The sequence below is a fragment of the Arachis ipaensis genome, chromosome B10 (assembly GCF_059453495.1).
Source record: "Arachis ipaensis isolate K30076 ecotype BB chromosome B10, ASM5945349v1, whole genome shotgun sequence".
Classification (NCBI taxonomy): domain Eukaryota; kingdom Viridiplantae; phylum Streptophyta; class Magnoliopsida; order Fabales; family Fabaceae; genus Arachis; species Arachis ipaensis.
In genome coordinates, this window is record NC_142435.1 from 86,462,991 (window position 1) to 86,475,959 (window position 12,969).

Sequence of the window (12,969 nt, forward strand, 5' to 3'; positions counted from 1 at the left end):
AGGCTACGCTTTTCTGTAGCAAAGGCTACGCTTCTGGCCTTTGAGAATAGGGTACGCTTTTTAAGTGATGCTGTTTAGGACCAAAGGCTACGCTTTTCAGCACTAGTGGTTACCAGAGTTCAAAAGAATAGGCTACACTTTTCAGGACTACTGCATCACTTTATAAACGTAACAAGTAGTATACCTTTAGCTACTCTATATAAGTGTAGCCTTTTGTCCCTCATTTTTTTTTAAATTTCTGTTTATATATATATAAACAGTAATTTCTAATAATATTTTTATTTAAATCTAATATTTGAGAATATATATAATTATATATATAATGCTATATTTTTAATTAAGTTAGTTAATTATTATAAAATAAAAATAAACAGATACATATATATAATAATACTGTGCATACAATAATCTTTAAATAATAAAAATTATCCTGAAACAAAATATATTTATATAATGAATATATAATATTGAGATGATCGTAATTTTAAGTATTCATACATCTCACACTAGAATAAGTATACTCATATAAATCAAAATATGCATGAAACCACACACTTAGAGTTTACTACTAATAAACTAATAGAAAAAACCAAAATATTATATCATTCAAATGTATCTTCTAATAAAAGGCATCATCATCAATCATACATCTTTCAATTTCTAACACTAGCTCCATCTTTGCTAATAAACCATCATGATAGCATCTCAATCTTCACTCACATCTTCAGAATTAGCCTGCATAATTATATAGAAAAATAATTATGTTTTGAAAAAGTACAAGAAAAAAAATAATTAGCATATTAAAAACTAAAAATTTTCAAATTATTGGAACATAGAAACTAAAAACTAAAAACTGTATACCCTTTTGCTTAAAACAACAATCACATTCAAGGGGATACTATAAGTTATCATAAGGGACATAAAAAACCGAATCATAACATAACTTCATACTAAATGAGAAGTAAAATCAGAAACTCAAGTGCATTGTGCAAGTGACAGCAATAACATTTTTCTTCCTTTTTGGTTTTAACATTATAAGAAGCTCAAACTTTGTCCTGGAGGCACCAAAACAGGGTATCCAATAGTATATTAACACAACAATGATCTTGGAGCAACACAAAAGCACAATAGAAGCCACAAATATTGGTCCACTCTAATAACAATAATAATAAAATAACATAATGAAAAAACAAAACCAGAGAAACCAAATCACAGCTCCTTAAATTTCAAATCAAATTAAAAAGATTTGGCAGCCTCCTAAGTTCTAACAAATACAAATTTTAAACTCAACGGCAGATATTCAGAATCCTAATTAACAATTAACAATATATAAACAAATATTATGGAATAAGAAAGAACTGCTCATACCATATCTATGTTTGGAATATGAGTTGATCCATGAGCGCTATTTGCATCAATTGGAGAGTGTTGGGCGTTTTGTAACAAAGCCTCAATTTCTTCCGGCCTCATTCCAGGTTCAGATCGCTGAACTAGTAACTTAATCATGTTTCGCAATCCATGAAGCTCAGCCTCTTGGTGTTGTTGTTTGGCATCTTGGTGCTGCTGTTTGGCCTTCATGTCTCCAAGTTCAGCTTTCAAAGATGTGACTTGCTCTTGGTGCTGTTGCTTGAGTTCAGAAATTTCTGCATGCTTTTTTAAATCACTTCGTGTAACAGATCTTCCATAGCACCTAACCCGACCTGGTAGGTCTTTTCCAAATAAAGACTCAAAAGCTTCCTCATCTGTTTCACCAGCAGCTTGCCGGTTTTGGAAGTCTTCCTGATTAGAAGAAAGATTTAAAATAGAATTAGTTACTGTATCCCGAATTTGATTTATAATCATTAATAATTAAATGAACTCTCATACAATTGCATCTTGTGTTTCCTGATCAACTTCCTTCCTTTTCCGACTTGTTCGAGTAGCAATAAACATTTCAAACCTTTTTGGTTCGTCACTTGTTTCCTTTGTCGCGCGCTACAAAATAAAGCCTTAAATAAGTAAGACTATAATAACATAACTAAAATTAACTAAACAAATGCCAGCACGAATATTAAATAAGTATACCAGAGCCACTCGTACTCTTCCAAAATTAATTGGCCCCATGCGATGTGGAAACTTTTGGTGTTCTTTGTGTTTCTTATTCTTTTCACTCATTGACTATAATTGAATAAAAAGTTAGCACATAGAAACAGAGAACAATATAATTAAATTTTGCATCAATAAACAAAATTACACCATACAAAATAGCAGTAGATATAATTGCACCAAATAAAATTCCAGAAAATAAAATTGCACAAAACAGAACAGAAAATAGAATTGCAGCAAATCAGAATCACAGCAAAAATAGAATAGTAGTCTAATTACGCCCAACTTAATTACCTGCTGCTTCCAAGTCCAAAAAAAAATTTAATTCAGCAAAAATAGAATAGCAGTCTAAAGCTTTATACATTATAGAATTTCTTACAGGACGCAGCATCAATTACAGTGATAAGAGTTACTTTTTTCAGGTCACACCAAAGGAAATATATCCAAAGAAAATTCAATTCAGTTTAGGAACCTAGCAGCAATCAAAACAGTAATAATATATTTGCAATTTAGGGTAGAATATGTGTTTGTACAGCATGAGAGAGGACAGATTCCCACATTATCAATCCAATTTTCATTATTTTTCTTATGTCTTAACAAATAGTAATATATTTGTAATTATAGTACCAACTATTTTACCTGGATTGTAGGATGACTCCAATAATATATCAATTTTATGAAATGACCTTCTGGTACTTGTGTCGGTCGATTTTTCACCATATCTTCGATAGTATCAAAGGGAACAAAGTGCTTCTGCTTAATCCTTCCCTTGAACCGCTTCCAAGCATCCCGAATTGCTTGGATCACCCACTTTTCTCCACTATCTGGGAGGATAAACTTGGTCTGCATATTAACATTGTTATATGCACCTTCCTATATTTAAAAAAAATTGACATTCAATAATAATAGAAAAGTCTTACGTTAACGTAGTTCCACATAAATTTCTTAGCTTTAGGAGTTACAGCATGCCAGCTAGTGTATAAAAGACTAACAAATTTTTTATTTCTACCAATTGTGCCAATGAAACTAGTTAAATTAGACACACTTTGATCGGTGGGTCCTACTGGCTGTCCAATATCAAAAATAACTTCTTCCCGCTGTTCCATAGTTCTTGCATAAATCTCTTTGCAAGTTGTTTTTTCGCGGGTTTTCTTCTTCTTTGGCTCTCCTAGTTTCATGCATTAGGGAAAAAATTAGGGAGTAATTAGTGATGCCAATTGAAAAATTAAGCATTATGATTTGCAAAAGAATATAAAAAATTTGATAGAAATTTCTTACCTTCGTCATCATCAATGTCCTCCATCACATGTGAATAATAATTTTCATCAAGTGGCAAGCTATCTCCCACATCATCACTTAGTTCAGAGCTTAGTCCGTCAATTTCTACAACTATCCCATTTTCTTTTAAGAATTCATCAATAGTTGTAGCCCTTACCCTTGGCTTGCTCTTTTCCTTTCTTGATCCATCTTGCTTCGACATTAAATCTTCAGCTTGTGGGGTAGTGTTTGAACTAGGCAAAGTAGTGTCATCTTGCCTTTTTTGAGTCCTATCATGTGTGAATTGAATGATCTGTTGCTGCCCTTGGTTGACTGTAGGCTGAGTAGAATTTGCCCAACTCTGCTGTTGGCTTACACTTGTTGGCACGCTATTATTCATACTATGAATTGCATCGAGCTTCCTTTTAAGTTCATCTGCACCCACCTTTATAAGCTTAGAATTATTCAAGCCTTGTGTTGACGGTTTACGTTGCACTTCATGCTTTTTTTTCTCAGCCATAGTCACAGTCAAGTGATGCTTTCTTTTTTTATTTTCTGGCTGTTGCACAGGAAGGCTCGGCTGTACTTCCAAGGTTTTAGGCTTGAAATCAGTCCTTTTTCTTATTGTATCGAGTGTGCTTTGTAAATGAGTAAAATCCAGCTTCTTTGATGTAGAAGTCTTCACTCCTTTGGTTGCACTCAACTCTTTTTGACTTTTGACTACATCCAACCTTGGCATAGTTTCCTCCTTGTCATTAGGTGCTGCACCTTGCATCTCATATTGCTTGCGTTCATTTACAATCTTTTGTCTCTTGGCTTCAAATTGACGAAGCAAATTCTTACTTGATGTTGCTTTAAGATCAATAAATTCTTTATTCCTACACAAACAAATTAGTTAACTCGAGTTAATATAAGCAACAAAGTGATATATCCTATAAGAAACACTAACAACTTCAGAATTTAAAACAAAAAGATGACTTACAAATAAAAAGGTGGAGAAAAATTAGTTATACATATGTACATATTAAGCAATAAATTGCTTAGGCTGACCCATCAGAATCAGAATCTCCAATGAAATCTGCCTCATAGTCTTGGGCAGAAGTCACCTGAGGAACCGTTTCAATAACTGTAGGTCGTAGATCAATGCTTTCCAGAATAAGTTCACCATCATCAGCTGGTATGGCAGGGCTCGTTATATGCTCGTTTTGTTCATTATAGAAGGTTTGACGGGCCTCAGACTCAGATTCGTCACTTGTTTTGAATAAGTCTCTTAGGACAGTTTCCATAACATAATGTTTGTTATGTTCATATGGATCTTGCACATAAAAACATTGATGTGCTTGAGATGCTAGTATGAAGGGTTCATTCTGGTAGCATTTCTTATTGAAGTGAACAAATGTAAGACCATATTTATCTCTCCCAGCATCATACCACTCACACCGAAATAATACTACCTTAAAATGCCCAAAATAGTCTAACTCTACTATCTCAAACAGTCTGCCATAATAAGCTACAGTGTCTTGAATGGGACTTTTATCTTTAGCACTTGCAAAGCTTGAAGTTAAAGCAGTTAATCTGACACCACTATTTTGTGTTTTTCTCCTTGCCTCACGCTCCACAGTGTGAAACCTGTATCCATTAATTATATATCCAGAAAATTTTCTTGCAACAGAGCTTGGACCTCGTGATAATTCTTTTAGCCAAACAGGCACATCTGGATCCCTTGCCCGAGTTTCAAACCACTGCGAGAAGGTTTTACTGTGAACTTTTGCTTTTCTCCATTTCATTCCTCGGTGATTGTTAACCTCTTCCTCATGCTCTCTGTAGTTAAAAATAGTTATGTTTGATCGACAAAAATCTAAATGCACTTGATTTAGTGAATAAACATAAGTTGTATTAAGTTACCTAACATAATCTGTGACTTCTTCACAGTTGTGTAATACATACACATGGGCTTGAGCACTTGAAATGTCATCGAGATTAATTGGTTCTCCATTTCCCACGCCTAACGAACGGCCTTTGTTAGAAAACAACTTTGATGGCACAACTTCGTCGTCATTAAGATCATCATCATTCCGAGGTCGCTTATTAAGTCTTGTTCGCACACCTTCATGCAAGTATCTTGAGCAGAAAGTTAAGCACTCTTCAGCCAGATATGCCTCCGCAATAGAACCTTCGGGGCGACTTTTGTTGCGTACATACGACTTTAATGTACACATGTACCTTTCTGGAGGATACATCCAACGAAACTGCACTGGACCACCCAATCTCACCTCATTTGCTAAATGAATTGGAAGATGAACCATTATGTCAAAAAAACTAGGGAGAAAGATCCTCTCAAGGTGGCATAATGTTTCCACAATCTCTAACTCCAGTCGATCCATCTCTTCCAGTGTGATGAACTTTTTGCACAAGCGACGAAAAAAGGAACTTAGTCGAATCAACGGAATGGCCACATGATCCGGAAGGATGCTTTTAATCGGTATTGGTAGTAAATAGTGTAGCAAAAAATGAGCATCCTGGGTCTTATACCCAGAAACTTTTCTTTCTCCTAGATGTACACACCGTGATATATTAGAAGCACTACCATCAGGTAGCTTTGTTGTCTTCAAAACGCCACAAAAAATTGACTTCTCAGCAGCAGTCATAGAAAAGCATGCCTTTGCCAACTTTGTTCTCTTGCCATTATTCACCTCCTTTGGTTGAAGATTTTTCCAGATCCCCAAATCTTTTAAGTCATATCGAGCATTCAAATGGTCCTTTGTCTTGCCTGGGATATCCAAGAGAGTTCCAATTACACTATCAAGTATGTTCTTCTCTATGTGCATGACATCTAAGTTGTGATGCAGTGGGTTCTTGTGCCAGTAAGGCAATTCAAATAAAATTGATCTTTTTTTCCAATTCCATGGGAAACTATTTGATGTAGTTTGCTTCTTCCCAAAAACATTCTCAACATTTTGTAGCATCTCAAAAATTTCCGTTCCTTCAATAACAGGTGGAGGGGGTCTTAATTCCTGTTTCCCATTAAAAGACCTTGTATTGGTTCTCCATGGATGATCCATGGGTAAAAAGACACGATGGTCCATATAAACTGTCTTCCGACTATGTTTTAGTTGTAGATAAGGGGTATTTTTGTTGCAACAAGGGCAAGCCAATTTTCCTTTTGTACTCCACCCAGACAACATAGCATATGCAGGAAAATCATTGATTGTCCACAAAAGAGCTGCCCGCATTTGAAAGGTCTCATTCTTTGATGCATCATAAGTTTCGACCCCTATTTCCCACAACAACTTCAAGTCTTCTATCAACGGTTGTAGATACACATCAATATCTTTACCAGGTGATTGTGGCCCAGGAATAAGCAAAGAAAGCATACAATATTCAGGTTTCATGGACATCCACGGAGGCAAGTTGTATACCATTAACATCACAGGCCACGTGCTCCATGAAATGTTCATGCTACGAAATGGGTTGAACCCATCACTTGACAAGCCTAGTCTAATATTGCGTGATTCTTTTGCAAAGTCTTCATCCATTTCATCAAAGTTCTTCCATGCCAGGCCATCAGCAGGATGCTTTAACGTCCCATCTTTAACGCGCTCCTCATCATGCCACCTCAGACTAGCTTCCATCTTTGAGCACATAAATAATCTTTGAAGTCTTGGAATTATAGGAAAGTATCTCAGAGTCTTTGCAGGAATAGGACGACCTTTCTTGTGAGGTTGGTTCTCGCTATTATCACTAGAATTTTCGGTATATCGAGAAGTTCCACACACACGACATTGTTTTTTATCCTTTAGTTCTTTCCTATACAGGAGGCAATCATTTGGACAAGAATCGATTTTTTTATAATCTAGACCTAAATCTCTTATCATAGCCTTTGTCTTATGGAAAGATGAAGGTATGTTAATGTCAGGCATTGCCTCTTTCAATAGCTCAAGAAGGGAAGTGAAGGATGCATTGCTCCAACCGTGCAAACACTTTAATAAGTACAGACGGATGGTAAAAGATAATGTAGAAAATTTCTTGCAACCCGGGTATAACTCTTGACTTACCCCATCTATTAAATTGTAAAACTTTTTAGCCTCCTCATTTTGGCCTACAGTAACACCCTCAGCGTGAGGCACATCTCTAAATGCATCATTAAGCAGTCCTTCGATGTCATCGCATGCACCTTCTTCATCATCCGTGTCATCATCAACCACCATTGGGATTGTCCATTCCCCGTGATTAATCCATGTTCTATATCCCTTAACAAATCCATCAGCGACTAAATGGTCAAATACCACATCTCTTCTATACCACTCAATGTTACAACACCTCTTACAAGGACATTGAATTTGTTGTCCTTCTGGTTCTCCCTCAGAGTATGCAAAGTCTAAGAAACTAATAACACCATTGATATACTCTTCACTATACCTCGGTAGATCCATCCAATCCTTCGGCATATCACAAAACCTAACCGATAATTTATAAATTTTTTAGGAGGAAAATTTATAAGGGGTCGCAAAGTGAAGATAACAAGAATAGAGGAGGAAGGGTGTTATGAAATATAAGGGGAATAGGCAATGAAAAGGACTTTCATAGCCTTGTAGTTAGGTTGGGAAATAGTTCCTAATCTTAGAAGTAATTCTCTAAACATTTTACTAGAAACTCATTGAAGTAAAACAAATAAAGGAAAACAAAGAATTTATTGTGCATAAATATTAAGTTAAATTGCAACTTCAAAACTAACAAAACAATCGAGGTGGAGCTACACATGAATTAATAGTATAATCATAAAGTGAAAAGAAAAAGTATATATTGTACCTTGCCATGGCACGATCAATGTTTTGACAAAATCCACTTGGAAGCTTTAACCAAAAACTTCAATCTGTTTGCTACCAAATAAAATTCTAAGATATTAGAGTATAATCATATTTAGTCTTGATTTATTTTTATAAATTCTAAACTGATATATTTAAAATGTAAGAAAAAAAATTAAATAGTAAAAAATGGTAGAGCAATCTGTTGTTGTTACCATAAATAAAATAAAATAAAATAATATAACAAGCTAATATATATTGCAATTGGTTATTACAGTAGTTGACAAATTAAAATGAGTAAGTAATAAGTGTGTGCGCTCAATTTATTGAGAGAGACAAAGTGACTCAGCTGGGTTGCCACCATTCTATTTTATTTGTTTTCTTATTTTAAATTTTTTAGTATTTATCCGCTCCTCATAACCAAGTATGATTATGCTGCTAAACTTATAAAATAATTCTTTTTTGGGTTAAACATTCCTGACTTTGCCTAAACAAGCAAGGTTTAATTCCAACTCTCACAAAAGATAGTATACTAGTTAATTTTAAGTATACTTGGCGTTAATTAGTAAATGCATGACTACAAAAATATTATTTATATATTAAAATTAATTATTATTTATTTGTATATATATATATATATATTATTTAATTTTTTTAATATATATTTTTATATTAATAATTAATTTTAATAGTGGATTTTAATGTTTTTTAAATATGGTTGACATGACTAATACGGCAAAATATTACTAGCTAGTAGCTATATATATATATATATATATATATATATATATATATATATATATATATATATATATTATTTAATTTTTTTAATATATATTTTTATATTAATAATTAATTTTAATAGTGGATTTTAATGTTTTTTAAACATGGTTGACATGACTAATACGGCAAAATGTTACTAGCTAGTAGCTACGGTTAACAACCAATGCAGTTTTGGACTGGTCAGCAAAAGGTGCAGTATTGATGGAACCGTGTAAGTGATATAGTTACAACATGCATATTGTGATGAATTGGTTATTACAGTAGTTGACAAATTTCATATATATACAGTTCCAACAAATGAATTTGCTATCTATATATATACATATGTATGAATCTTGAAAGGATAGAATTGAAAGAAAAAGAAACTATAAATTAGTACCAAGTCCACGAGGGAGACAAGGGGCATTATTACAATTGCTATCTATGATAACGATAGAATTTGCTATCTATGATTTGTGAATTCATGAAATAATTATAATTTAGGAAATAAAGTCAAGTCACAAGGGGCATTATTACAATTGCATCCAAAAATTTCACCACTGCACCTCTGCTATAATTAAACTAAAAACCCTTGATTTTAACTCCTGTTTTGCACTGATATGAAATCCCCAAATTCTACACCCTTATTATTATTACCAAAAATCCATCTTTCATCCATTGACTAAAGCCAAAATAAGAGGACCAAAAGCCACCATTTTACACTCATCTCTAAAGTGGTTATTGTTGGTATCACAGAAAAAGAATTCATAATTACCATAATGTTTTAACAGCTTTCACTACCTAATTCCCGTATCAATTTAGAGTAACCATTTGTGTATTGGTATCTGTGGAACTAGTTACATGATTCTTTTAATTAGATATTTATGGAGCAATTAGTGTAAACATAATATATCCACCTAGATCCAGGCATCCATATATTTTAAAATTATTCATTATAAGATAAGATGTAAGTTGAACAAATATGCATTGTTTTAGCAATTATTAGTGGTATTGTTCTTTTGGATCATAAGAATTATTATAATGTAGATTCAGGTAGGAACTTAGGAACTAAAATTGTAATAACAATGTGAAGTTGTTCTTGTGTTATACTGAAAGATAATGTATATCAACAAGGAATTAAAATAAAAGTTGGCTTATGAACTATACATCACTCACCTGCGTAAACGGAATGAAACCCCAATCCCAAATTCACGAGTTCTGCTGCGCCACAACAATAACGGAATGAAACCCTCAAATTATGAGTTCTCCTGCGCTGCAACATTAGCATGCATGTTCATCAATTCATAAATTCACAGTATATCAAAACCCCAAATTGCAACCCTAAAATCGGAACCCTACCCTCTCAGATTTTAGAAACCAAAAGAAGGTGAATACATACCTCCTTGACGATGGTGAGCGAATAAAGACAGGCTTTCAGTCGAGCAAAGAGTCTTCCTGATGTCAACGCCCAGCGAAGAGAACCGGCATTGAAGATGAGTAGCGGCGTGGTGAGTGGTGAGTGGTGAGTAATGAAGGTGAGTGGTGGAGATGGTGACTCCGTGAACGGTGACGCCGTGAGTGGTCTTCTCTGATTTGGGGGCAGGGTGATGATGAAGGGAATCGTCGTAGCTAGATAGGGATCGCGCGCGAGTGTTATGTTTTCAGTGGCCAAGTAATTTTTTTTTATTTGCCTAATAAGTGTCTGTACGCGTGAATGTATCATTTGGTGAAAGGTGAAAAAAATTTACTAAGTGTTAGATAGTGGACATTTGACTTGAAATATATTAGGCAAAACTTTTAAAATGCACCTGAAACATGACAAATAGGCTACATTTTAAAAGTGCTCTCTTTGGTGTAAAAAGTGAACCCATAACTCTTAAGTTAAGGCTACGCTTTATAAGTGATCTTTATAATATCTAAGGCATCACTTTTCAAGTGATGCCACAAATGTGATTCCTATTCTCCTACAAAAAGGAAACATGGAGAAAAGCGTAGCCTATTCCTAGAATAGGCTACGCTTTTCAAATGTAGATTAAAAAAAGTGTGGCTGAATGGGTGTTTTTCTTGTAGTAAAAATATTTATTTTTAACCTTTACTTTCCCACTTGAATATGGGTTACTTGAGACGGATGGTCAACTTAGAGCTCTTTGTGGCTTTAAGAGTAAGAGGGAGATGGGTAGTGGTTGGAGTTGTCATGCAAGGTTTCATATGGTTGCATGCTTCAATTTGAAGTGCAAGGATTGGTGTAGCACTTGATTGAATGGGTCTAGGAAGCTTTTTGGATGCCTTAGTAAGAATTTAGATTACTTGCCACCCAGCTGGAACAAGGATGATCAACTTGAAGACGGGTGTAGAAACAAGATTTGGGATCCCGACATACAAGAGGATCAATTTTGGGAGCTCGAAGCTTGTGAAGAATTTCATCAAGGCTTGGTGAATTTATTTGGAGATGTTAAAGCTTATTGGAAGTCCAAGCATTGGTGGAAGTTTCAAGATGAGTTCAAGCACAAGCCACCATGACAAGGAGCTCACCAAATGTCCAACTTAAGGACAATAACTAAAAGTGCTAGGTGTGAGACAACCCACCATGGTATGATCTTTCCTGTTTATTCGTTTTATTTTATTCATATCAGTATTCAATTCCAGTTCTGTATGTGTACTTTTATTTTGCTTTTTTTTAAAAAAAAGGGCAATCGACGCACGGGCATCCACGACGCGTACGCGTCATATGTGAATGCGAGAATAATAGGTATTGAACAGAAAGTTGGGCAGGAGTGGCGCTGGAAGTGTGCTTTACGCATAAGCAAGCCCACGCGTACGCGTGAGGTCGCTTGCGTTTTCAGCAACCCACGCGTAAGCGTCCCTGATGCGCACGCGTGGATAGGGAAATCGGCGTAATAAGCGTGCTAACCCGAGAGTTATGCTACCCTCACGCTGGAACTGTGCTAGAGGAACAAAATCACCCACGCGTATGCGTCCCTGACGCATGCGCGTCCTTTCGCTTTCAGACCACCCACGCGTACGCGTGGGAGACGCTTGCGCGTCGCATGGCCAATTCAGTTTTCACGCTTACGCGTGATGCATGCGTGTGCGTCACACCTGGTTTTTCATCTCTTACTTCTTTCTTCTCTCCTTTCTACTTCTTTCTTCCTCCTTTCTTACTTTTTTCTTCTTTATTTCTTTAACTTCTCATCCTTATTCTCTTTTATTTTATTTTCCTTATTGCATTTACATACCTTCACTCATTGCATTTTAATTTTGTGCATGTTTTTATTTTCTTTTCTAAATTTGATACTTTTTCTTTGGTGTTGAACATTCTTGCTCAACTGTTGAATATCTCTTGCATTCTTTTGGTGCTTAGTGACTTGTTTTACACTGTTGGATGATATTATTTATCTGTCAATGCAAATCTTTGCTGAAAAAGAACTGCAGATGCTATTGGATTCTAACCTCCCTACACTCAAAGTGGATTTTCTGGAGCTACAGAAGCCCAATTGGCGCGCTCTTAATTGCGTTGAAAAGTAGACATCCTGGGCTTTCCAGCAATATATAATAGTCCATTCTTTGCTCGAGATTTGATGGCCCAAATAGGCATTCCAAGTCAGCTCAAGAATTCTGGCGTTTAACGCCAGAACTGGCATAAAAACTGGAGTTAAACGCCCAAACTGGCACAAAAGCTGGCGTCTAACTCCAAGAAAAGTCTCTACAAATGAAAGCTTCAATGCTCAGCCCAAGCACACACCAAGTGAGCTCCGGAAGTTGATTTTTACACTAAACACCTAGCTTACTCATTTTTTGTAATCCTAGGTCATCAGTTTACTATAAAAACTACTTTTAGTGATTCATCTTGTACCTCATGTCACTTTATACATTTCATATTGTATTCTCTACGGCATGAGTCTCTAAACCCCATTGTTGGGGTGAGGAGCTCTGCTGTTCTTCATGAATTAATGCAACTACTACTGTTTTCCATTTTATCACGCTTGCTTCTATTCTAAGATATTCATTCGCACTTCAACCTGATGAATGTGATGATCCGTGACAATCATCATCATTCTCA

The 12,969-nt window shown here is 35.3% G+C and overlaps 2 protein-coding genes across 2 annotated transcripts; both read right to left on the reverse strand.

Annotated features, from left to right (window-relative positions):
• Window positions 1-705: 705 nt before the first annotated feature.
• On the reverse strand, window positions 706-3,862 carry LOC148580729 (uncharacterized). Its single transcript, XM_088492275.1, has 7 exons — window positions 3,364-3,862; window positions 3,006-3,253; window positions 2,725-2,928; window positions 2,065-2,157; window positions 1,867-1,974; window positions 1,369-1,779; window positions 706-735 (listed from the first exon to the last, which is right to left on the reverse strand). The coding sequence occupies exons 1-7, from the start codon at window positions 3,860-3,862 to the stop codon at window positions 706-708; spliced, it is 1,593 nt and encodes a 530-aa protein (XP_088348401.1).
• Window positions 3,863-4,382: 520 nt separating this feature from the next.
• LOC148580730 (uncharacterized) lies at window positions 4,383-7,796 on the reverse strand. The gene is made up of 2 exons (XM_088492276.1): window positions 5,248-7,796; window positions 4,383-5,163 (listed from the first exon to the last, which is right to left on the reverse strand). The coding sequence occupies exons 1-2, from the start codon at window positions 7,788-7,790 to the stop codon at window positions 4,383-4,385; spliced, it is 3,324 nt and encodes a 1,107-aa protein (XP_088348402.1). The 5' UTR covers window positions 7,791-7,796.
• Window positions 7,797-12,969: the final 5,173 nt, after the last annotated feature.